Source organism: Camellia sinensis, unplaced genomic scaffold, assembly GCF_055761805.1.
Source record: "Camellia sinensis isolate YWXY unplaced genomic scaffold, ASM5576180v1 Unanchor13, whole genome shotgun sequence".
In the NCBI taxonomy this organism is placed as follows: Eukaryota; Viridiplantae; Streptophyta; class Magnoliopsida; order Ericales; family Theaceae; genus Camellia; species Camellia sinensis.
The window spans coordinates 7,491,093-7,517,727 of record NW_028129009.1 but is presented as its reverse complement, the minus strand read 5'-3'; the positions used below and the strand labels follow the sequence as shown (position 1 = coordinate 7,517,727).

The 26,635-nt window shown below is 33.8% G+C and overlaps 1 protein-coding gene across 16 annotated transcripts; it reads left to right on the top strand.

Moving 5' to 3' along the window:
• Nucleotides 1-25,131, top strand: LOC114304834 (conserved oligomeric Golgi complex subunit 3). 16 transcript variants are annotated; one of them, XM_082911760.1, is made up of 30 exons: nucleotides 25-196; nucleotides 370-417; nucleotides 1,528-1,658; nucleotides 1,778-3,608; nucleotides 3,681-3,794; nucleotides 4,035-4,210; nucleotides 4,810-4,893; nucleotides 4,994-5,101; nucleotides 6,699-6,743; nucleotides 6,832-6,906; nucleotides 7,066-7,161; nucleotides 7,683-7,760; nucleotides 8,635-8,720; nucleotides 9,315-9,381; nucleotides 9,535-9,597; nucleotides 9,673-9,774; nucleotides 9,970-10,074; nucleotides 10,153-10,245; nucleotides 11,608-11,696; nucleotides 13,227-13,446; nucleotides 15,257-15,343; nucleotides 15,959-16,075; nucleotides 16,172-16,204; nucleotides 19,048-19,134; nucleotides 19,217-19,279; nucleotides 21,088-21,204; nucleotides 23,419-23,511; nucleotides 23,702-23,827; nucleotides 24,096-24,196; nucleotides 24,726-25,131. In XM_082911760.1, the coding sequence occupies exons 6-30, from the start codon at nucleotides 4,109-4,111 to the stop codon at nucleotides 24,856-24,858; spliced, it is 2,370 nt and encodes a 789-aa protein (XP_082767886.1). In that variant the 5' UTR covers nucleotides 25-196; nucleotides 370-417; nucleotides 1,528-1,658; nucleotides 1,778-3,608; nucleotides 3,681-3,794; nucleotides 4,035-4,108; the 3' UTR covers nucleotides 24,859-25,131. The 16 variants fall into 16 exon arrangements, with proteins under 16 accessions (XP_082767885.1, XP_082767892.1, XP_082767886.1 ...); XM_082911767.1 differs by having other exon boundaries at nucleotides 30-196; nucleotides 4,040-4,210; XM_082911762.1 differs by having other exon boundaries at nucleotides 38-196; nucleotides 1,792-3,608.
• Nucleotides 25,132-26,635: the final 1,504 nt, after the last annotated feature.

Here is a 26,635-nt window from a genome sequence, read left to right as displayed (position 1 = left end):
ATCATCTCACTTACTTACCTCGTCCATACACCAAACCAAACAAAACAAAACAAAAAAACCCTAATCTAATCGTCTCCCTCCCTCACTCTTTCAGTCTGCTCTCTCTCTCTCACTCTCGTTGTTCATCTCTGCACCGATCACTCTCTCACTCTCACGTTGTTCATCTCATCGCACCGGCGGTGCGATCTACTCACAGGTAAACTCTCTCTCTCAACCTCTGTCTCTCTCTCTCTCTCGGCCCGATGGTTGATTTTTTTTTTGTTTTACATATATATATATATATATATATCAAATATGATCTAATCTCATCAGATCTTGAACCCTATCTCTCTGATCTAATCTGTCTCCCGCACTCTCTCATCTCATCAGATCAGTCTTATCTCTGTCTCTCTCTCTCTCGCCCCGATCGACTCACAGGTAAGCCTCTCTCTCTCTCTCGCCGATCTTTGATTTATTTTGCAACATATCAGATCTGTTAATTTTTTTTTTGTAAGCAACAGATCTGTTTAATGTATGTGTCTGTGTATTGAAACAGATTTTTTGTATGTGTTTTTTTGTAAGCAACAGATTTTTTTTGTGTATTACAACATATCAGATCTGTTTTTTTGTTTAATGTATGTGTCTGTGTATTGAACCAATCTATTTTTTGTTAATTTTTAAATTTGTAGCAACAGAGTTTTTGATTTAAATCTGTCTGTGTATTGAAATTGAAATTGGATTTAATTTTTGAATCTGCATTGAATTTTTTGATTTAATTTTTGATCTTTGAATTGAATCTGTGTATTGGATTTGATTTAATCTGTGAATTGAATCTGCATTGATTTTTGATTTTTGAATCTGTGTATTGGATTTGATTTAATCTGTGAATTGAATCTGCGTTGATTTTTGATTTTTGAATTTTGAATCTGTGTATTGAATCAATTGGATTGGATGAGCACTTTGGTGACACAGGTTCTTAGTGCCTTGTGGGTATTCTCAGCTTTAACTGCACTGGTCCTTGTAATTGAACAACAAAATAGTATTATCTAGGAATCATTCGTTAGTGTGCTATTGTGTTAATTCTCTTAGTTGTAATTTAAACATGGTTGTTACTGCTAATCTGGATATCAAATCCTTGAACCATTTCAGAAATTTGTCTTGAACTCTGAGCATGCTTGCTTGTGCATGTTTCATGGAATTTTTTACATGTCTTCTTGGTTTTGAAGAAGCTAAGTAATAGTAAAACAAAATGGGAGGAAAAAAAAGGGTCTAAAAATAATGTTTGAAAAAAAGTTTAATCCGCAACTGCCTGCACATCCGCGAACCCTATCCGCACAAACCGCAAACCGCATTGCGGGCAGTTGTGGGTTGACTTTTCTCCAAACCGCATAGATGCGGGCAGGTCCAAACCGAACCGCAAACCGTCCCAAACCGAGCGTACACCCCTATTTAAGATTGTTCGCAATAGGGAAAAAAAAAACAGAGCAAAATAAACCTAGTGTGAATATATGAGTATGTTGCAGTCATATATGGATTATGCTGTTGCAGGATCCCATTTTATCAAACGGGGCCCCTTTTTCACTCTTTGGTTTTGCATTTGCACTGCGCCGATCGAATTCTCTCGTTCGCAAGATCGATCGATCGACCTCGCTTTCTCATCTCACCGATCGACCTCACAAGTAAGCCTCTCTCTCTCTCTTTCTCTCCTCGATCTTTGATTTTTTTGCAACATATCAGATCTCTCTCTCCATGATCGGTCTCCCTCACTTTCTCATCTCATCAGTCTCTCACTTTCTAGGTTTGCATCTGCAGATTCTGCACCGATCGACTCTCTCTCATCGCAAGATCGACCTTGTTCTCTCATCACACCGATCGACCTCACAAATAAGCCTCTCTCTCTCTCTCCCCGATCTTTGATTTTTTTTTGCAACATATCAGATCTCTCTCTGATTTGTCTCCCTCACTCTCTTATCTCATCAGATCCGTTTATTTTGTGCAATCAGATTTGTTAATTTTTTTTGTAGCAACAGATCTGTGAGAAGTGGAAATTAAAATAAAATATTCAACTTTCTTCTTATCTCCACTCTCCACTTTCTCCACTGGTCAATGACTTGTCCATTTTCTAATCCCACCAAAAAGAACTGCTTCTGTATTCTTTTTTTCCTCAAGAGTTACTGCCATGACTGTCAAAAAGAGTGGAAATTGAATCTGTGTTTCTGTATTGAATCTGTGTGTGTGTTTTTTTTTGAAATTGAATGTCTTTTTGGAATTAAATCTGTGGTAGTCGTACGGTGTTGGAATTAAATCTGTTGTTAAATCTGTGAGAAGTGGAAATTGAATCTGTGTGTTTGTTTGGAATTAAGGCCTTGTTTGGGAACGTGCTTTTTTAGTAACTTTTTGGCTTTTTGGCTAAAATATGATGTAAAAAAAGTTAGTATATTTGGGGATGACTTTTTGATTTTTTACGAAAAAATGTGCAAAAAAGTAGATAGAAAAGGGAATCTTTGACTTTTTGGTATAGATTGGTGGCTTTTTGGCTAAAATAGTAACTTTTTGGCTTTTTGACTAATTCAGCCACTTGCCAAACGAGGCCCAAATCTGATTTTTTTTTTGTAGCAACAGATCTGTGAGAAGCGGAAATTGAATTTGTGTTTCTGTATTGAATCTGTTTTTTTTTTTTTTGGGAATTGAATCTGTCTTTTGGAATTAAATCTGTTGTAGTGGTATGGTATTGGAATTAAATCTGTTGTAGTGGTATGGTATTGGAATTAAATCTGTTGTTGAATTTATGAGAAGTGGAAATTGAATTTGTGTGTTTGTTTGGAATTAAATCTGATTTTTTTTGTAGCAACAGATCTGTGAGAAGTAGAAATTGAATCTGTGTTTCTGTATTGAATCTGTTATTAATCGTGTTGAATCTGTAATTAAAATTGAATCTGTGATTGTGTTGAATTTGTAATTATGTTATTGAAACTGAATCTGTAATCTGTTATGTTATTGAAATTGAATTTGGAGTATTTTAGAAAATTGAGGAAAAATGGTCCAAAATAAATAGACAAAATGGGGGGAAAAAAAGGTTTAGAAATAAATTTTTGAAAAAAATTTCAATCCGGCACATCCGCAAATCCTATCCGCACAAACCGTAAACCGCACTGTGGGCGGCTGCGGGTTTGACTTTTTCCCAAACCGCATAGAAGCTATAATTATTCTTATTTTCTTTAATTAAATTTAAATTTAATAAAATATATTAAAAAAAATTCTAATAATTTCATCAAATGTTTATCAAATTAAGTAATATTAAATTTTTTCATTAAATTGAGAACTTATCAAATTTAAATTTGATAAAAATTTAAAAAGATGAAGTATTGGAAATATATATATATTTTTTTATAAAGAAAATTTTGGAATAAGATGAGATTTTTTTAAAAAGATTTTGATAAAAAAAAATTGACAAAATTTAAAATAATTTATATAAAAGTAATTTTGAAATAAAATTACATCTAAAAATTGTTGAATGATGGCAGGGGGATGGTTTGAGAGGAATTTAGATCCAAGTGACCCCAACAACAACAACAACAGAGATTGAGTTGCTTAAGTGAATTCAAGCGGTAGCGGTTTATGACAAAGCGGTCGGTTGACTAGCTTAGCTAGCTATTTAATTTCAATTTCATTTCATCAGTCTATTATCAATTTATCAGCAGCATCGAGATCGAGATCGAGAGAGAGAGCGCGCTTTGAGTCCCCTGAATCGCCAACAAACAGGCAGTGAAAAAGCAGTCCTCTGATCTCCGGAACCCTCCCACTCTCCGTCCTAGGTAAGCACGCCCAATCTGTCTCTAAAATCTGAATCAATTTGAATGAGGTAGAAAGCGAGAGAGTTCCTAGTTTTGAGATATCTCACAATAATTGAAAAATCAGCATATCTCTGTTCTGATTTTAGTATTTTGAATATAATTTAGTTCCTCATACATTTATTTACTTGTGACGAGATCTGATATCATAGTTTATCTTGATCACGAATAACTATCATTAAAATTGTATGAATGCTTCTACAGCACAGACGACCAGAGAGCCATTTGTAATTATACAAGTATAAGTATCAGCCGCAGATCCCTGGGAGAAAAAAAAAATGTTGACGACCAAAGCAGCAGTAGCAACAGGTGCCTCTCCAAGCCTTCCAAAATCCGGAGCCATTTCAAAAGGCTACAACTTCGCTTCTACTTGGGAACAGGTTTCATTCTTCCTTGTTTCTTTATCCATTTTTTATATATCTATGTCTATATCTATATCTATTTTTGGTGTCTTTGCAAAATGTTTGCTTTTTGTCAAATATTTTAAGGTCTGCATATGCCACAATGGCATCTAAGGAGGTTGTAGTTTTCTTCATTTTCCCCCTTTTTTCATTTCTCCTTCATTTGATCTGTGGTTTTCTTATGTGTTTTGATTTTGTGATTTGGTTAAATTTGGTTTGCTGATTTTAAAAATAAATTATGAGGAATTATGTGTTGTGTTATGGCTGGTCATTATAGGGACAAGAAACCCATATTAGGATTTTGGAAATCGGAAAACGAGGGTTTCTATTTCCTAAAAATATGCGAAAAATTAGTTTTCCATTTCTCAAATTAGGTTTTGATGATATATTAGATATACACACTATACAAAATACATGCCCCCTCTCGATAAATTTCCCAGCTTTGCCACTGTGATCTGTTTGTGTGTTTGGGTGTTTTATTTATTTATTTATTTATTTATTTTTTTATAGTAGTAAAACCACATTTGGTAGAGGTTTTGTGGGTGAGTCATTATGTCCTGCAATTTTTGTTTGTGCAGAATGCTCCGCTGACAGAGCAGCAACAAGTAGCAATAGTAGCACTTTCTCATGCATTTGCCGAGCGACCTTATCCTGTCAAATTGGTGAGACTCATCACTGTGCTATAATGCGTTACAACCTCTGTGAATGCTTATGTTTCAGTGCAACAATTTTATGCCAATTAGCGAGCTTTTGCTTTTGTAGTCCCAGGAGCATGTACATGGACAAGATAATGGTTTGTCCATTTCAACTAAGCACTGCACTGTGGAAGAATCGGGGGCTATTGAAGCAGTTTTGGTCAATACGAATCAGGTAAGCCACTTGATTTCTTGTCTTCGTTTTTTTTTTTTTTTTTTCCTTCTCTCTTTTTTAAATAAGCAAGAAAATATATCAATTGAAGACTGCAATAGGAGAGTAGAATCCATTTGCATATACAAGGAGGGGCTAAATCTTATTTCTACCAAAAAAACTGAATCTAGCAGTAGACTCCACAAAAGGATCTATAGTAGAAAGCCCATGCTTTGAGAACCAAAAGAATGTAGAATATTCAAAAAAAGAGGTAGCGTAAGATTTCACACTAGCCACTCAACATCCTCAAATGACCTTCTATTATGCTATAGCCAAATGCTTCCAGAAAGACAAAGAAGGTTCGTTTTTCAGACAAAGAAATGTTTCGCTTGTTGCCCATCCTTTTTGGATTCAACACCCATTAGAAGCACCTTCTCCCTATTAGCAAGGTTTTCAACAGAAAAAACAATGATGACAGCTGTCTTCATAATTGTTTAGCATGCTTTCTTAGACAGGTAAAAATAAATTTATGGGAATTGAATATTTTTTTTCATATTTGACTCTGAACAACATTTTTACTACAAATGATCATCATTCTTTCTCAGATTCAAAGAATGTCAGTTTTACTGTGATATTTGTCTTTGGGTTAAACTGCCCTGTTATATCAAATGGGAGTCCTCTTTTTCAATCTTATGGCACCGACTTTTCTTCCTATGTAACAATTCATGGAGTGACTAAAGCATGGGAGCTTTGTGCATGCTGAAATGCATTATGACATGTTGGGTGAGATTGTTTCATTGTTCAAAAAAGACCAATTACTACTCCTTTAAGATGTCAACTTTTGTTGAATGCATTCTAGGAAAGTTGATGTAACAAGAAAGATTACAAAAAAAGCATCACTATATACACTAACAGTGAGTACAGCCCTAGACAAATCAAAATGGTGAAATAGGGTTTATGTAGCCAAAATGCTATGTTTGGTAGGTGAGAAAAAGAGAAGAGAAGTTAAAATAAATGAAGAGAAAAGACAGGAAAGAAGGGAAGGAAAATTATTTCTCATGGTTGAGAAGAGAAAATGTGGAGAAATTCACGGGCAAAATCTTTAAATTTTGTTTATATATTTGTATCTTTTGCTTAATGTATTTCATGCGACAACTTTTGTGTAAATTTCCTCTCATTCGTGGTGATCCTATGAAGAAAGTTTTAAAATGATTTTTTCCATCATTTTTCCCCCTATACTCTTTTAAAATGGAGAACCGTAACAAGAGAAAAGAAGAGAAAACAAAAATATTATACTTTTCTCTTCCTTTCCCATTTAGCAAGCACAAAATGAATATTTGGCTGGGGCACTCACCCAAAAAATATTTGAGTAGGCCATTCACTTTGTAATTGTCATACTTTTTGTAGTCCTTGGTTCCCTAAGTTCTCTACCTTATTGCTATCTCATTTCCCACCATGTACCCCACATTTGAAATGCCATTAAGAGCAGTTTGAGAAAATTTTGATAGCAGTATATAGTTCCTTATGGTTGTTTTATATGTGCTAAGTTTTGTGAGTGCTTTGTAATTCAGATTTCACTGTGAAAGATAATTTTCTATATCTGTTGCTTCTTTTGGTGTAGTTTTACAAATGGTTTACAGATCTTGAAGCAGCCATGAAATCAGAGGTTAGTGTTGATTTCTTACAAAATATTTATTTTCATAGAGAAATTGTGATCTTGATCGCTATTGTCCCTGGTTTTTTTCTTTGCATAGACCGAAGAGAAGTATCAACACTACTTAACCAGTTTGACCGAACGCATACAGACATGTGACGGTATACTCCATCAAGTAAAGTATCTATGAAAACACTTGTACATATTTTTCTACTTTTGTCTATTAGTTGTTTTTAACAATTATACAATCTTGTCATATGGTTGAACTTTTCTTGGGTTTTAATTCTTGCCTATCAAATTAACAAAACAGTAAATTGAACTAACTTTTTTGTAGGTGGATGAAACCCTGGATTTGTTTAATGAACTACAGCTGCAGCATCAAGCAGTGGCAACAAAGACCAAAACTCTTCATGATGCATGTGATCGACTGGTATGGACCTCTTTCTATTCACTTTGCATTGATACTTCACTCGATTAGATTACCAGTGGCAATTGTTGTTAATTTTGACCTTATAAAGTGTAGCTTCAAGGTTTTTTTAAGTGTTAAAAGCTTAATTTGGACCTTTTGTAACATGATAGGGCACAGGCTTAGAACTCTGCTGACCATGGCATGAGATAATTACATTTCTTTAGGGCCAAATGTTCAAAGCTTATTCAAATGGTTAGATAATCAATGAAATAGGCCCTGCTTTTGTTTAGCATTGGAACAAGCAATCTTTGGGTGTCAGATTATATGTGTGGCATTTTCCGTTGCTTCAGTTAAATTGTTTTGTTGCGTTTTCTTTTTCCTTTAAAATCCAGTTTTGATAATTGTACCTCACAGGTTGACTTAGATGGTGATGGTTAGTTTCTTACATGATTATTTATTTATTTTATTATAAAATGGAATAATCTGTGTACAATGTTGAATGCCCTAGTTTGACTTGTTTTAGTTGCTTGCTTTTGTTGCAGCTAATAGAGAAGCAAAGACTCATTGAATTTGCAGAAGCACTTCGTAGTAAGCTCAAGTACTTTGATGAATTGGAAAACGTAAGGTTCGATTGCTATGTTATCTAAGGGATTCATATTGCACCAACTCATATTTGTGTGGAAGCGACAAATTCAAAATTGAAGTTAAAAGTAACAATGGAGTGACACATTTCATTTGAGATTATAGGTTTTAGAAAAGTACAACATATAAAAAATGAGTCTACATGGCTTGTGAGCTTGGTGAGTAGTGGCTAGGCGGTTAGGTCAAGCTCACACAAATTTTTAGGAGCTCAACCAAAGCTTGAACAGCCTTTAACTCATGACCCATGCTTGAACAACTATTAGATATTTGGGCTGGCTCAATCCAGTGGCTTCCCTAAAGGTGGATGAGATGAGATGAGACACATTTTCCGTGACTTTTCTATTGTATTTAGATTCTAAAGTTTTGATAAAAGCTTGCTTAATAGACTAAAAAAATTAATTAAGATAAATGGGGTACACACACACACACACACACACACACACACACACACACACACACATGTAGTACTAATGTTGATAAAAAAGAATGGGTGTCAGTTTCTGAAAAGATGTAGATATTATGAGGTGTCTAATTGTATGTGCCAAGATTCTTGTGTTTTCACATTGCTTAGTAAGTTTGTGTCATTCATAATTGTTAGTAGCTTATGACCCATGATGTGATATAAACGATGTATGTTGCAATGTTTGGAAAAATATAAAAAGAGTATGTTACGAATAATCGATCATCATTTGGCAACTATGATTTATTCTTGCTTTTTCTGTACTTGCAAAGTTCTAGATGGACTTTTCTATATTGTTTTGGCATTGAGGAACAAGATTTTCACTTATTATGTTTAGTAATATCCATGTGCTCTTGTAAATCTCAGGGATCTTTTATTGTGCATGTTTGTAGGTTGCTACCAATTTTTATTCTCCAAACATGAATGTTGCAAATGGAAATTTTCTCCCACTGCTCAAAAGACTTGATGAGTGCATATCGTAAGTCTATTTTTTAAGGCCAATCATTTTGTGTAAGTAACCCTGTTTATCTGAAATTAATCAGTTTAGACTATCCTGGTATGTTATTGATACTGGAGACTGAAAATGTTTTTGTTAAGCATATCATTATGTGTAATCTAATAATGAAAATTGCTGGCTTGGGTGGGGCTGGGGTGGGAAAGAGGCGCCGAAAGGCCTGGGTGCTTGCTTCACGTTGTTTTCTTTGGTCGGTTTGGTTAGAACGGAATAGGCACGTGTTTCAGGCTGATTGTCATTCCGTTCCATGGTTAGAGAATAGGTTGTTGATGGTGTTGCATAGTTGGGTTACGGGTACAGTTGATCCCAATGTTTTGGGCTTTGTGGAGGATTTGATTGGTTAGTTTTGTTTAGTACGTTTGTGGGCTGCCCTTTGGTATTCTTTGCATCGTCTTGATGCTTTCTAATAAAGTTTTGTTATTTATCAAAAAAAAAAAAAATTGCTGGCTTCTTGCAAGCATGCTCTTACAAGAATCATTATACTGATATTGTTAAACTTGAGATATTTATGTGAGCATATAAATTTGCTTTTCTTATTTATTGTTGAATTGAATTTAGGTACGTTGAAAGCAATCCACAGTATGCAGAATCCAGTGTATACTTGGTCAAATTTCGACAACTCCAGGTACCAAAGAGAATATATTATTAATAGCTTTCAAATTGTTCAGTGGCAGATAGTAATTCTCTTTTACTTTGTTGGATGGTGCTTTTGATGCCTCTAAGGTTTGATTTGGATTTTAAAGTTCTAAAGAACATGTTGCATGCATTCATTTGGCAGTCTCGGGCACTAGGGATGATTCGTTCTCATGTACTGTCTGTTCTCAAAAATACTTCTTCTCAGGTAAAGCCCCCTTGCAGAAATGAAAATTTGTTTTATTTACCAATGCAAAACTCTGTCAAATATTTCATTCATCAGGTCCAGGCAGCAATCCGAAGCAGTAGTGGCAGCAAAACAGCTGTTTCAGAGGGTGTAGAAGCATCTGTCATATATGTCCGTTTTAAAGCAGCAGCAAGTGAGGTAATGGTGTTGATTCTTCATCTCTTTGGCTTCAGACCAGGCTATTATTTGGGTTCTAGGAGGACGATGACTTACAACAATAGGGAATATATTGGCATGAAAGCAGGATTACATCTGAAACTCATTTTGGGAAATGATTATTTTGCATGATTTGTTTGTTAAATAGATGTGACTAATAGTTGTAAGCATTTGCAGCTTAAGCCAGTGTTAGAGGAAATTGAAAGCAGATCACCCAGGAAGGAATATGCCCAAATTCTTGCAGAATGCCACAAACTATACTGTGAACAGCGGCTCTCCTTGGTAGGCTGGTCAAATATTTTTGTTTCTAATAATTATACACTTCCATTCACAATTGCCCTTTTTGTTTATTTTATTTAGGTTAAAGGCATAGTGCATCAACGGATATCTGAGTTTGCCAAGAAGGAAAAGTTGCCGTCATTGACTAGATCTGGATGTGCATACCTAATGCAGGTTCTGTGAAAATTACATGTTTAATATTTACCAAACCTAGGTTGTTCTCCGTTTTGGGTAATGGTAGGAAGCTTAAATTAGCCCTATTTAAAGTTCGAGACATGAATTTCCTAGGCCTTTGGGATTATTAGGTGCTGTCTAGAGCATTTGTGTTTCTATTTATTTTTTGGCGAAAGTTCAAAAAGAAAACCAAAATTTGACCCTTGTAACAAAATAAACCCTGAGTTTTTAATTTTGTCAATTTAAACCTTATTCTTTTGATTTGTTTTCAATCTAAAAGTAAAACTGCTGGAAAAAGGGTATTTTAGCCATTAAACTCAATGTAGGTGTACATAAAGCGTCTAAAATACCCCTTTTCATTGAGTTAAATGGCTAAAATATTTTTTTCCCCATCGGTTTTACTTAACCGAAAATAGACAAATGATTTAGATTGAAAACGAATCAAAATATTGGAGTTTAAATTGACAAAATTAAAAATTAATCGTTTATTTGTTACAAGGGCTAAACCCTGTTTTTTTTTTCTTTGTAATTCCCCCCCCCCCCCTTTTGTGTGTGTGGAATTTCATACATATTAGAAGTTAATTAATTAATTTATTTTTAAACAAACGTGTTGCAAAGCAGGTAATATGTTGAACTCAAGTTTATCTATATTTTGATTCACTGGTCAAAAGGAAATTTGGATGCTACTATCTCAAATTACGTTCTACTCCAGTTTTACAGGGTTCAATTTTTATCAAATTGCATTCCTTGACCTAGTGTTTCATATATTCCATCTTAGTAGTTACATCTTCAACTTGAGATTAAATCTCAAGTAAGGTTATTTCTACATGCATATTTTTCCTTCTGTCTGGGTAGAGTGGGGTCAATGATAATCCAGAGCATGTGTATCAACAATCATTGTTTAACTTTGATCCTAACCCTCCCAAGACAACATGCAATAAGACCACTTACTGGTTATGCTTAAGCTGGAAATTCATTCTACAATTACCTTTTACCTTTTGTTATCATTTTATTTCCATTTTATTTTATCAATAATGCATATGTGTTGTCATTCCTTTATTGGCTCTCAAATATTTTGTAGGACGATATCTTTTTTTTCAACATCTTTGTTGCTGATAATAAAAAATAAAAATAAAAAATCATTGGATTGGTGTCAGAAGCGCTTATATTATGGATATGAAAGCATAAACCTTTTAATTCCAATTTTTTTTTAATCACTCATGCATATATTCTGTAATTCCTTTATTGCCTCTAAAGTATTTCATTGGACATGTGTTGGAAGCACATATATACTATGGAAATAAAACCTATGCAAGGGATATAGCTTTGAGGCATTTTGATTGGCTAATATTTAAATTGCAGGTATGTCAGCTTGAGCATCAACTCTTTGATCATTTTTTCCCTTCGTCTTCAGAAGATATTTCAAGTTTGGCTCCTTTGATAGATCCCCTGTGAGTGCCCTTTATTTTGTCTTGCTTGTTCTTCTTGTCTTTGCTCTTATTCTTTTCCTTTACTTTTTTCCTTCTCATTTGGCAGGCACTTGTGTTTCTATAAATTAATGTATGGTGTATCATGCTACATTCTAGTGATAAATATCAAGCTATCAGTGAAAATTATTTCCCTTAGTTTTTTGCAAGTGTAGAAGTTTTTTCAAGTTAATGGTTATGGCATAGTTGGACCCTTAATTTGGTTCATAGGTGACACAGGCTGAACTTGCAATCCTTCATTGGTTTCACAGTTGGTGAACACATGGTTATAGACTTAATGGTCTCCTCTAGCCAGTTTCCATGATTGGTCTACTCAGGAGTTTGCCAATGGTAAGGGCTAATTTGGAGTGAGAGGTGGGTCTGATCCAATGTGATCAAGTCTTTGATGGGATCAATAATGGGTGGTTTTTTGATATAGTGGATGGTTGATAAGATTGACATCAAGTTGAAAGAGCAAGAGAGAGAGAGAGAGAGTGCTACATTTGCCTGAATTTTTTTCCTCCATTAGACAAGTTAACAGGGAATTCTCTGATTCCTTCTCTTTTATGAATTTGCTAGGTGACTTGTGCTCTTTGACAGGAGCTTAGCTTTGGCACGCAGTTTAGTCCTATAGTTTTTTGTAATAAAGTATTTTTATAGGTTTTTTTATGAGACATACATTTTCTGGCTTGCCTTCTGGCATCATCTAATATCATGCATTACTCATCCAAAGAAAAGGTTAGACCTGTGGCGCAGATTGAGGTAAACACATAAGCATTAACGAAGAGGAATGGAAACTGTATTTGCATCTGCACTAGTAAGTAAATACCATAGTTTGCATCATGATAGCTCCTAAAGTCGAACAAGAAGTTCAATCAGCTCTTGGGGTGGGGATTTTTTTTGTAATGGTGTCTTGCTTTGGCTGCTCTTTTCTGTTCTGATTCTACTTTCATGTATAAGTAGTCAAATAGATGAATTTCTACAAATATGATTTAAAATTATCATACTTGAAGGGCCTATAACTGCTGCAGAGAGACCTTCCACGGCATCAAAATGACTTTTGATTAGCTTGGAGCCCAGAACAATGATTGTGGGTGGGCGTCCAAGAGTTTGTTCCTTTCTAACCAAGCAATTTCCATGTCATTGTTGCTAGCTCAGAATATTATCTAATAGTTTGAGAGCATGCTAATTTTGGTCCCAGAATGTACTGGGTTCTTTGATGATTATATAGCTTTGTTCTTTCATCTTTGTTTCGAAATTGCCAGGTTCAGAACCTTCCACTTCGTTAGCACTAGACATTCTCTTTCAACCCTTTCAAATATTTGGTTTATCTCACCCTAAACCTGCCTGTGGATTGAACCATCGCACCCCATTACATTGAAAGTTTATTTGTGACACCAGGAAATTCATTTTTTTTTCTTCTATAAGAATTTGCATCATATTATGTTTTGGTGGGTTTGGGTGCTTCACCTTCACGCCCTATGCCTACTTACCTTGCTGCTAACTTACTTGCAGGTGTACATACTTGTACGATACATTACGCCCAAAACTTATTCATGAAGCAAATCTTGATATTCTTTGTGAACTTGTTGATATTCTTAAAGTTGAAGTCCTTGGAGAACAACTCAGTAGACGAAGTGAATCACTTGCTGGATTACGTCCTACATTAGACAGAATTTTAGCCGATGTTCACGAGCGATTAACTTTTCGGGCTCGAACCCATATTCGTGATGAAGTAGGTATCACACGTGAGATTTTTATTTTTATTTGTTCTTCAGTAGTTTCACTTACATTAACATTCATTTGTTTTCTTGACATTTTGATTTTTTCTAGGATTATATTTATTCTATTACATAAAACCAGTCCTAGAGTTGGTATGTCACTCAATTATGGAACTATTTCTTAAGTTGCTGCCATCTGGCATTCTGTGAGAGAGTGTAATATATATATATATTCATACTGATGTGGCAATATTTTTAAAACGTTGAATCATAACTATGAATAGTGATCACATAAGCAAAAAAAGTAGAACTGTGTTCAGGTAGAGATAAAATGAGGGCAGAAACTGTGTTACATGGTCTATTCTATTTTCCACAAAGTAGCAGTGTCCACCGGATATGACAAGGGTAAAAGGTGTGGGATAATGTGTCTTGACACCCATAACCAATTTAGACACTCAGGGTCCATTTGGATAATTGTGGATTTCAAATCAATGGATTTGAGGTTAAACAGATAGAAAAACAATGGAAGATGATAAGTTGAAATAGAAGATGTATATATCCGTTTTGGTAGGATAGGATCCTTAATAGTTAGAAAGATAATTCTTAGCATGATTTCAAATAATTAGTTTTTATGGTGATTTCAAATTCATCAGGATTAAGCTATTTAATTGAATCTTGAAATTCATAAATAAACTATCATATCTAAATTTGAGTTATTGTCCTTGAATGATTAAGATCAAATCCTTTGATTTGAAATCCACATCTATCTAAACGGACCCTTAAATCTTTTAACTTTTTATGATATTTGAAAAAGACATTCACGTTTGTTAGTAAAGAAACATTTTTAGCCTCTCACATTTATGAGAGATAAATTCCATATATATTTTTTAAAATCCTACTATTTAATTTCAATTACATTTCTACATAATTAACAATATCTTATAAATAAATAAAAATACTATACAATATGCCTTATATGTAAGTGACCATGATGTGAACCTGTACCAATATCTAACTTTTGAATACATATTCCAATATCCTAAGATTTAGGTGTGTGAAGCTTTGACGCTTGAATATGCATCCACACTCGATAATTGTCCCCGAGTCCATATATCATTGGTGAGGAATATGCACGTTGTCGGTGTCCCACCTCTAGTTGTACATAATATTGCCAGCTTTGATTTTAATTTTTAATTTTTTTTCTGAGTTTCCACTGGTGGGGGATGCTAGGAGCAGCAAATCCTAGCAGACTAATTATGTAGACCTCTAGTTGTACATAATTAATTTATTAGTGAAGTATTATTTGTTTTCCAATTTTTTGTTGTACCTGAATGTAATCCATTGCAGAGGAGTTTCTTGAATCAGCAATCAGAGACAACAAACTATATTTTTAATTATGTAATTATTTTATACATACAAACTAGCTCACTCATTAGTTTACAGGACATTGCAGGAGTTTTTGAAGGGTTTAGATTATCAGAATTATCATCCCTATGCTTCCTGCTTTACTGTCAGTTGATTTACATCGTTCAGTTGGTTAATATTTTAGTAGGCTGTCTATTAAGTCAATTGGAAATTGAAACGACTTGCAACCACTATGGAATACCAGCATTCTAAGATGTGGAGAGTAGTATCCATGTAAAATGCATCCAAGGAGAATTTTGATGTTCTTATCCTAGTTGATTGTCATTATGGTATTAGTGTGTTTGTTGTTGCTTCCAGCATGCCAATTGTATTTATCTATCTTGATCGTTCTTCTGATAAAGCTATTATTCCGTCAACTATGCTAGTATCTTTTTGAACCCTTCTCTTGTTGTTTTCAAGATTGCAAATTACATTCCTTTCGATGAAGATTTGGATTACCCTGCAAAGCTGGAACGATCTCCTGAGATGATATCAGAAACTACTTCTGTAAGTCAAACCCTACCATTTCCATGTATAATCATGTGTTTATGTCATTATTAAATAGTTTTCATTAGGCTGCACAAGAGAATAAATATTAGTGAGCTAATGCTTTAATTAAATAATTTTTGCTACCATTTTTGAGTCTCTCATTTGATTTCAAGATTCTGTTCAAGTTACATTGGACCTAAAAGGAATCATATACACATGCCACAACAGAATTTATTTGTTTATATTTTTAATCTGAATACCTATCATTTTTGTAATGTATACAAAACACAAATACAATAGACCATAGATTGTGGCGAGATTATTTCCTCAAATGCTAAATCCAATTCAATGCTTGAACCTCTGAAACCACTCAAATCCAAAGGTTGTTCAAATGCCTGGCCTCTGAAAGTATTGACATAGAACAAACCATGAACCCAAAGTCATCCTCAAACTCACCGGCTATTTACAGAGTATAGAAGATGGAGAGACAATCAACGGTGGACAGGTTGAGGGACAAATTGCTAGTTGAATTCCTATCGTGGTTTTGCCCAGATATTTATTTACTTTATGATTTCTCGTGTAAAGTTGTCATACAACTGTGCTAAGCTCTATATTTTCTGTTATAAAATGCAGGCTGATGAAAACTCAGATGTTTTCAAGACATGGTACCCACCCCTGGAGAAAACTCTATCTTGTTTATCGAAATTGTATCGCTGTTTAGAGCCAACAGTTTTCACGGGTTTGGCACAGGTTTTTTTTTAGAAATCTTTTCCGCTGAACTCCTGTTGTAGATTTAGATGTATACCTCTATTTTCTAATCAACTGACTGGTTTCTATCTATATCAGGAAGCTGTTGAAGTTTGTTCCGATTCCATCCAAGTAAGTGAGCTAACAGAAAATTTCATCAGTACACTTTTTAGTGATTAGAAGTTTGTACTGCATTACTTCTGCTTCTGCTTCTGCTTCTGCTTTATAAACACTGGAGAGGATGCCATGCCACACGTGATAGATATACACATGATCAAACCTCTCATGATAAGACAGCTGGGAGATAAAGACAGAGTGAATGTTGGGTAGTAGTGGAGAGTTATGAAAAATATGGTGATGGGGAACATATAGATTTAAATTTTGTTGAAAGTACTAAAAGGTCTTCTTCTCCTGTTAATTTTAGAATAAATGATATTTGTAAAATTGAGATATCAGAAGATTGATCTGCCAACTGGCAAAAGTAGGAGGGGTGTTTGGCTTTCTAATAGTAATATATATATATATATATAATATAAAGCATCCTCTTTTATGCATAACCCGAAATTTGATCAGTGACTTGAGAAAGTGTCATGACCCCACCCGCACCCTATATGGAATTAGAGGTGTGACCGGCACTGGATGTCAAGTGAACCTATTTATTATTGAATTGTTTATATTATAGTGGAAGCATGTTACAAAATTTGAGGGTAATTATGTGGTCGACATTACAGAGCATATTCTTAAGTCTCAAATCCCTTCACAAAATGCTAATGAAATACATAAACTATTTGCATAATTCATTTAACATACCAACCCAAAACATATGTATGCTACATCACAAGTCCACACTTACACACTAAGTAGCACAGACACGGGCACGTGACACGACACAGGCTCACAGACATGTCAATTTTAAAAAAATGGTAGACATGACAAGCTTGCGACTTGTCAAAAATCTTACAAATTTGTTATATGTGATATATATGAACAATTTATTTAAAGATAATGAAAAATATTTAACATAACAATAATTACATTAAAAAGTATATATTTCATAATTTAAGCAACAAAATATCATTCACGTAACAATTACATTATAAAGAATGTAAAACAGTTATAGAACATTGCAATATACAAGATATATTTATCTTATGAAAGTTGCAAAACATATTTAGAGTGCATAAGTTGTGTTTTGAAGAATGTAGTGTGTTCATACTGTCCAAGAAGTGTCCCCAAAATGTCAATAAAGTGTCCGATATTATAAATTTTATTTTTTTTATTAAGACATGTTGAAGAAGTGAGGTAAAGGGTGAGTGCCACATAAGGTGGAACCCACAATTCGAACCATACCTGTGAAAATATTGTGTTCTACTAAGTCTTGACCGTGGTTTAAGTTAATCACTTTATCAACCTTAATTAATCATGTTCAAGCGCAACGTTCCTTGTTTGGAAAAATGTAAATCTAGCACTAGCAACGGTCCTTGTTTGGAAAAATGTAAATCCAGCACTAGCACATAAGAATGTACTAAAAATTCATGGCAATACAATGTATGCTTTATCCACGTGGGTCCCATGCGGTAAGGGTGCTGCATTGTGACCTTGACATCCTGGGTTCAAAACCTTAGTTGCAGTAATCGCTCAAAGAGGTGACGAATCTTCGTAAGAAACGCGATTCCGCGTTTCTTAGAAGGAAACGTGTAAGAATTGCGTTTCGGTGGAGACAGAAACGCGATTCAGTCCATGGTAGGATCGTAAAGGGGAGAGAGAGAGAGAGAAACCTGGCCTTCGACGTCGACTGTCGATCTCGATTTCTGAGGGCTTCGATCATCTGAGATTAGGGCTTCGACTTCGTCTCTATTCTCTCTCTCTTTCTCTCTCTCTCTTTTCGTCTTCGTCTCTGTTCTCTCTCTCTCTCTCTCGTTTTGTCTTTGCTCTGTCTCTCTCTCGTTTGATCATATATATATATAATATAATATGATTTATCATATATAATATATATAATAAAATTTATAAATATCTAATTATTATTTCTTAAAATATCATATATAATAATAATTTTTGTAAATTATTATTTCTTAACTTTTTAACAGATAATAAATAAAATAAATCATTCAAATATTTTAAAAAAAATCTAATTAAATCATATATAATAAAAAATTATAAAATAAAATATCTAATTTTTCTTTTTATTTATTTTAACATATAAATAAATTAAAAATATTATCAATAAAAATAATAAATATATTTAAGAATAATTATTTAACTTATTTTTATATAATAAATATATTTTAAAAATAACTGTAAATATATATATTATCGCTCCCCAAGGCGCTTCCAACTTAAAAAACTTCTATTGGCTCACGCTTTTCCGCTCCTGCTCCCGCGCTCCCGCTCCCGCTTCGTGCAACTAAGTTCAAAACATAGAAACAATCTTTCTGCATGTGGGGGTAAGGTTATGTGTATTTAACCCTTCCTAGGTCCAAGAGTGGCTTCCCCTTAATACATTTTAATTATATTAGAGTTGCTTAAATGCCAATAATTAAATTGCTAATCTCCCATAGATTCCAACTTGAGGCTAATTATGAAATTAATCAATTTGGTTTATGATTCAAAATGTTTACGCAATAAGTTATATCACTTGATCACAATTACAATTAAACATAAATGATACATAATTAACCATATGAAGCATTTGCATTTAGGAAATTAATTAGGATGATAAATAATGAGAATAGTAATACCTGGGATGGAAAAAGCAAACACATATCCTAGGATAAATTTTACAATAACCAATTATATCTTTAATGACAAAATTTTCTTGGGGTTTCTTTCATCGCAAGCACTTAGATTCAATCACACTTGAGATGGAAAATGCTCATAAACAATGAAAAGGGTAACACCTGGGGTGTTAAAAGGGAGTCAACCATGATGTGGAATGAACTGTATAAGATTGGTTCTTCCTTTATCTGTGGCAGAAAGCAAGCAGACTGATTGCAAAAAAGGCATCACCAATGGATGGGCAACTTTTCCTTATAAAGCATCTCCTCATCTTAAGGGAGCAGGTTATCTCCCACCTTTTAATATAGGTAAATATTGTAATCAGTTTGAGTATATAATTCCTAACTGTGAAGCTTGGATTTTCAGATTGCACCATTTGATATAGAATTTTCAGTCACGCATAAGGAACTTGATTTCTCACATTTACTGGTTAGTAAGTCTGAACCTGCTGTTATTCATATGATGCATTGTCATGTTTCACCATTTCTCTTTTGCACTCTAATTGCATGACTGACGATGAAATTATCTTGGATTCGAGTGCAATATTTTCCTTTTACCATTGCTGCACCATAAGTGAATATCATCAGTGTGTGCATCTGTTCTGGACTTATAATTTGTAAGAAATAGAATTACAAGCATAAATAATTTAAATGGGAACAAAAACAAGAATTCAATTTAATTGGTTTCTATGTAGAATTTTTTTTTTTTTAATCTTCTAATTCTTGTTCTTATTTATTTTGTTCATAGCTTTTCTCACTTTTTTTATCCCCTATTCTTCATAGGTTGGATATAATAAAATAAAAAAAGTTGTAGCCAACATTATTATATTTCTGCTGAAACTGTGGGTAATGGATCTGGTCTTGATTTTAACACGAGAGAGAAAGAAATGGGAAACTCTACATGTTAAATCTTTAGTTGTTGAAAAAGCAATTAAATCCTATGTTGAATGTACTCTTCTAAATTTGTGAAGTGCCCCTGCCTGATACTTGATACTTGGATTAGTATATGGGATATGTGTCTGCTATGCCTAGTTGGAGATAAACTCAACCGGTACAAGTAGTAGCGTTTGTTATATATGTAGGATATGCACAAGACTTCTACCTTATACATAAAATTCTGTATTTTTGTTTATAAACATCATTTTACCCTTTAAAATAGAAATATTAAATATGGTTGTGTCCCGGTGTCCTCGACTTGAAAATAGATGAATTTGACACTCCGACACATAACCACACCTAAGTCCATGTAACATAGATTAAATATGTGGTTGGGTTATCATGAGCTTGCCAGATGTTGAATGACTTAACAAATGGACAGTTTATAAAGATCAGTTACCAAAATGTATATGAGTTCTCAATTGACAAAAATTAAAAAATGCTTACCTAACAAGGAAAAAAAAAATTAAAAATAATTCTACAGCACCGATAATTCTGATGAATTCTGAGATTAAGAAGAGAGACTGAAAATAAACAAGTCTATAATTATTGTTATCAAATTGCAAATCGAATCATGAACCATTTTGTTAAAATAGTAAATCATGAGCTACATTGAATCATAAATCGTAAGATTCACTATATTTGATATACTATATATATATATATAATATACACATTATTTTAAAATGAAATAAATATTAATATAACTAAATTATATATGCATATAAAAATAAAATTGAATATATCAAATTTAACTAATTGATCTCTTCTTTATTTCTTGATAGAACGGTGAAAACGATGCCGTTTCGTATATTATCAAAAAAAAAAAAAAAAACAATTTGAATTACTGTCAATTTTTGTTTCAACAACATGATTCGAATAATTTTGGCTGAAACTGGAATTGAATGAATCACATGATTCTAAAAATTATGTCCATAATACTTGTGTTGGATCATGTAAAAGATGATTTTAGGCATTAAAAGTTATCAATATATGTTACATGGAATCGGGTACCTGTGTCGGGTATGAGTGGGAGTCTAGAGATTGGACTCATCAAACTTCATATTTAAAGGTACATAGACTTGGCAAAAAAAAAAAAAAATCATATTGTAACAATTTGATTTATTTTGAATAGTCCATGTAACATAGCTATCAGGGAGATACCTTTTGTAAAAATTTCTTTCTTATGCTGCAACTAGGTTTATTGATTGATATGTTTGTAAGATCAAATAAGTGGTTATTTTTTCATATTTACCAATGAAAAAAATTGAATGCTGCTTCATGTTTATATTCCGTTACCAGGATCATCTGAGACGGATTCTTAGAGGTCAGGCATCACTGTTTGATTGGTCAAGATCAACTTCCTTGGCGAGGACCCTGTCTCCCCGAGTTTTGGAAAGTCAAATAGATGCCAAGAAGGTGCAAGACTGCCTTTCAATTACTATTGTTTTACTTGTTGAATTGACCTGCATCTCCCTTGGTTAAACACATCATTTGTTTATGCATTTAAGTCACTTTGTTCTATATGATATCCTTTGCTGATGATTGTAGAGAATATATAACGAAAATTGAGAAATTAGCTCCTTTTAATTGAAAATGGATACTTTGTGCTAAGATGTTGAAAGAAAAGATGGTATTATTCTTTGACTCACTATGGGATAAAGTGAGTTATTGGCTTCGTTTTGGGCACACGTCTCCTCGTTGTTTAAAGGGGTATTGCTTTTTTTGATCTCCAATGATTGGAGGGCTATTTGTATTCCTTGAGGCCCTTTTATTTTGCTTTATTAGTGGATTTTCTTTCCTTCTTTTTTCATTTGTTTTTGGAGGATGTCTTTTCCTCGCTTTGTACCTTTTTCCATTTTTTAATGAAATCTTTTTGTTGCTGATTAAAAAAGAAGATGGTTTTATTCTCCAAAATACAAGAAATTGATCTGTTTCTTTTGAATTCATTCCTTGGCTTAGGTTGATAATTTTTTTTTCTTATTCATCTTTTAGTGCAATTCCAATAACAATTTGCTTCATCTACTGGCTCCAATCCTTTTTTTTCTTCTTGTATTTTGTTCCTTTTACTTTTCCCTCTGTCCAAGCAAGCACATCTACATTAATTAGCTTCTTCATGCCAACCCACATGAGTCTAGGGGCTGTAAGTACTTGATGTTTAGGGCTTGCAAGGAAGTGCAAATAGTTTCTGATTTATTATCAAATGGAACCAATTAGGCATTTAAGCACCAGTGGCCAGGTTGAGGTAAACATGCCCTACCTTGTGCTTACCATTTGCAGATCAGGTCTTGAGGATATGGCTTTTGAAGGCTCGCACGGACTCGATAAATTTCTTAAGCCAACAATCCCACAAAATTCAATAAGCCTATACAGCTTGAAACTTTTGTTTGTAATTGAAGAATTTCCTCAAGCCAATCATATGTTTCCATTTAGAAGTATGAATCGTTGTTTGGTTTAAACCTTGTGATTTGGAATATTTGGCTTGCAAGAAGTAAGATCATGTTTGGATGGCTGGAATCAAATAGAAGAATTGGGAATCCTATCGCCAAGAAGCAAACTACTTATAATGAGATTCCTATGTCAGTGCAAGCATTTTGTTTGGTTTGTTTCTCAGAAAAAAATTCCGAATTTTTTTGAAAAATAGAAATTAATTTGATAGAAATAAATATCAATTTTTTTCCCTTAAATTTTGAAAATTATTTCTATCCTCACAAAAGATAAAATTATATAACAATGATAAGTATTTTTTTTTATTTTTTCACCAAATTAATTTTTAATTTTTTAGAAAAAATTTATGAAACAAGTTTCTGGAAACCAAACCAAACATGGCCTTGATTTTAGGTGTTGTGAGACCATCTAAAAAATACCGCCCAATTAGTACACATTAATGTGTGTTGTGAGAACATCTACTTTATTTTATTATTAAATGCTTCATGTGAGATTCTCATGGGGGTGTGGGAATGAGATTCCCACTCAGTGTGGTGATGGCATCCCACCTTAGGAAAGTAAGCCAGAATTATATTCCATGTTTTGAACTCACCCAAAGAACAGAATGAAAGAGACATGGAGTGAGATTCCCATTCTATCGTGCCACAAAACATATCCTAAATTAAATGAGGAGACCAGGGATTTTAACCAATTAGAGCTTGTGCAAACCCCTGAAAGAATGCTTATTCATGTGTTTTAATTGTTTTCTTACATGGTTTTAGACCGTCTTTCAGAAACATGTCTCGAGTTATATATTGTTAAGCATGATAGTTAACCCACAATTTGAAAGCAGAATAAACCATCAAACTATGATGACTGACAGTTTTCTGCTATTTGCAAATTCTGAAGGCATTGGCCTTCAAAAACTATGATGATTGACATGTGCCTCTTCTTCAATAATCAGTCCTAACACATGCAACAAAACTTTGATGTTCCTGTCACAAAGTCTCATAGTAATCTTGTAATCAGCCAAGGATTATTGTTTTTCCCTCCATGAATACTATTAACTTAACCGAAATGTTGAGTAGGTTGTATATCCACGAGAACTTTGAATGTCTTTGTTATTATTTAGTTTGAACATCCAGTTCTAGTGATTTCCTTCCTGTCAATAGTGCAGCATGTGCATGACTATACATTTACTTGCAGGAACTGGAGAAAAGTCTTAAAGCAACATGTGAAGAGTTCATTATGTCAGTCACAAAGCTTGTTGTGGATCCTATGCTTTCCTTTGTTACCAAGGTTTGTTGTTTCCACTACTACCATATTTTTGCAAAGAGAACACTTGTTGCTTAAATATCCATGTTAACTTTGCTTGCGTATAAGCAAACATGACTAATTGAGAGACCAATCTGCTGGATAGCCAGGAAGTAAAGAATTCAGACTAAGGTTTTTTTATCATGATTAATTTTCTCAACTTTGTTCTTATTAGGTGACAGCTGTGAAAGTTGCATTGTCTTCGGGAAGTCCAAATCAAAAACTAGAGTCAGCTTTGGCAAAACCACTCAAGGATCAAGCTTTTGCTACACCTGATAAGGTTGCTGAACTTGTTCAGAAGGTATGTGATATTTACTCAATGTCTCTTTTTCCGAAGTTTATGAATAAGTCGCCTTATGTGATTTTCCGATGGGACGATAAAGAGTTGGGTAAAGATTGTCTTATCTGGTGCGGTTTCCTGAATTGTTGTGCGCATAATTATTTTTATGTATGTATTTATGTATACTTTCTGAGATTGATTGATTGGATCAATGTGTTTGATTTTCCACCTTGACAAAGCGCTGGAGCTTAACTTGAGTTTAGTTTAATGATATTCATCTCTGTAACAGGTTAGTGTTTCTATAAAGGAAGAGTTACCAAGAGTGATGGCAAAAATGAAGCTTTATTTGCAAAACCAATCAACACGTACAATACTTTTCAAGCCTATAAAGTAAGTTACTGATTGCACAGAGCATGTTTAATCTACTGTTCACTGCATTCAAGGCAAATTGTTCAATATTTAATGTTTAGATTTGATGGGGACATCTCTCTTATCAAAAGAATGATCAAGCATTATCAACCTTGCAAATACTATGCACAATCACAGGGTTTTTGAATAGAGTATTTCTAATGGTTTAGTGTAGTAGGTGGGTAGAGGTTCAAATACTATTATGTTGGATGGGTATTTGCTACCATTGCCAATTTCCAACAATTTTCTGGGGAAATTGTTCAAAACTTCTGTTTGTTTCCATTTTTGGGTCATTCTGTTGAGATATAAAAATTGTGTTTTTCGTGGGGGTTTTTTTTTTTTTTTTCTTCTCCTACTTAAATATTGCAATTTTATGTTTGTAAAAATCTTCTCAAGGATGCCTTCATCAAAATTTTATTCTTATTTCGCGTGAATGACTTGTATTTTAATTTGGTACTAAACTGGAAATATTTATTCTAATAATCAATTACAAACTATTTTTTTTATGCAGGACTAACATTGTTGAAGCCCATATTCAAGTACAATCCCTCCTAAAATCAGAGTACTCCCCTGAAGAGATGCAAGGAATTATCAATATGGTTTCCATACAAGATCTGCAAATGCAACTTGACAACCTCCTGTAGGATATGCTTCTAGTTCCTAGCCCCTTGTAACTCGGCATGGGTCATTTTCTGTCTTAATGCCATTCATCACATATATATATATATATATATATGTATTTTTTTTTTTTTAAAAAAAAAAAGCAGTTTGATTTCCCAGAAAGGGAAAAGAGGTAGAAAAAGGTGCAAAGATTGGATCATTTATTTGAGTTGTCTTTGAGCTGTTGTTTTATTTACTAAAGGTCATGTAAACTAATTTGATTTAAAAAAAGAAAAGAAAAAAAGGGTTCATATCTACTTGTACTCTGGTGCTAGTGTTGTTTCACAAGAAACATATATATATATTATGTGCCTTGGCCAAATGAATTGGTTTTATGTATTAGTTTAGTGCCGAGAACTTAAGCAAGCCAGTTTCTAACAGCTTGAACCTGGTTTAGAAACATGCCATTTCTCTATTCCAATGTTGATTAGAACTGAGGGTTGGTAATAGCCCCACATAATTTCTTAGGATGGCTCGCTTTTTTGAACACCATTAACTAATTTCAAATTTTGTAAAAATTCTTTAGATACCCCGCTTAAAACCAAAACCAAAACCAATTCTTACCCTCTCAAACTACCGACCCACTCCACTCCTCACCAATAGCAAATTCTCTGGCCACCTTCCTTTGCCCCTCTCTAGCTTTGGTGGCCACCCTTCCCACTTGCTCTATCCCCTCTTGCCTCCATCTCGTCATATTTTGCCACCACTAGATAATCTCTCCTTTTAGTTGATCTCCAGCCAAGTGATCTCTCTTTGGTTTGTATTGTATAGATGTGGAGGGTTGGGGTGGTGTCGAAGGGTGAGATGGCTGCATGAGTGGGAGTTGCGGTGTTGAGGGGGTGGGGGTTGCTAGAGAGGAGGGAAGGGGCTGGGAAGGGGTTGGAGGGCAGTGACCAAAGTTAGCAATGAGTGGGAAGGGCAGAGAGAGGCTGGGAGGGTAGAGCGGTTGGGATGGTGACATGAGGTGGGAAGGGGCTAGGGGTGGCAGCCGATGGTGGAAAGGTAAACCACATATGAAGGTAAAATGAAATTTGATCTAAAAAGTTCATTTAAAGGCTTCAGAAATTTAATGTTAATGAAGGAAAGAGTTGTGTATTCAAGCAGTTTTTGATCTGTTATTTGCCTCCAGTGGCGATATTGTTTAGCTAGTTTGATCTTCTTATGTTGTGCTTGGTTAGCTCCTTTAGTATCTGAACTTTGTACCTGTTTCTTTCTATATAATATGTCTTTGCATCTTTCCACAACAAAAAAAATAATAAGAGATTTAAGTGTAGATCTTAATAGATGTACTTATTATCCAATAGGTCCTATGATAATTAATAGTAGTTTTCATCCAACACTATTAAAATACATTACTAATTGTTAATTTTCAACGATAATTTAAAAATTGTCGTAAAAATGTCACTAATTATAAATTTTAACAACAGTTTAAAAAAAAGTCATTAAATGTTAATTTTCAACGACAGTTTGAAGATTGTCGTAAAAAATGTCACTAATTATAAATTTTAACGGCAATTTAAAAAAATCACAAAAAGTAATTAATTTTTAACTGTCAGCGACAATTTAAAAATTGCCACATAAAGTCAACAATAATTTATAAAAATCGTGACAAATTATTTTTAACGACGATCTTTTTAAGATTTATTTTTAATAAGACTTGATGAAAATTAAATCAAATTATTAAGACTTATTGATAGTTGACCCAAAAATAAATAAATAAAAAATTACTAATAATAATAATAAATGGTTGTGAATCTTGGG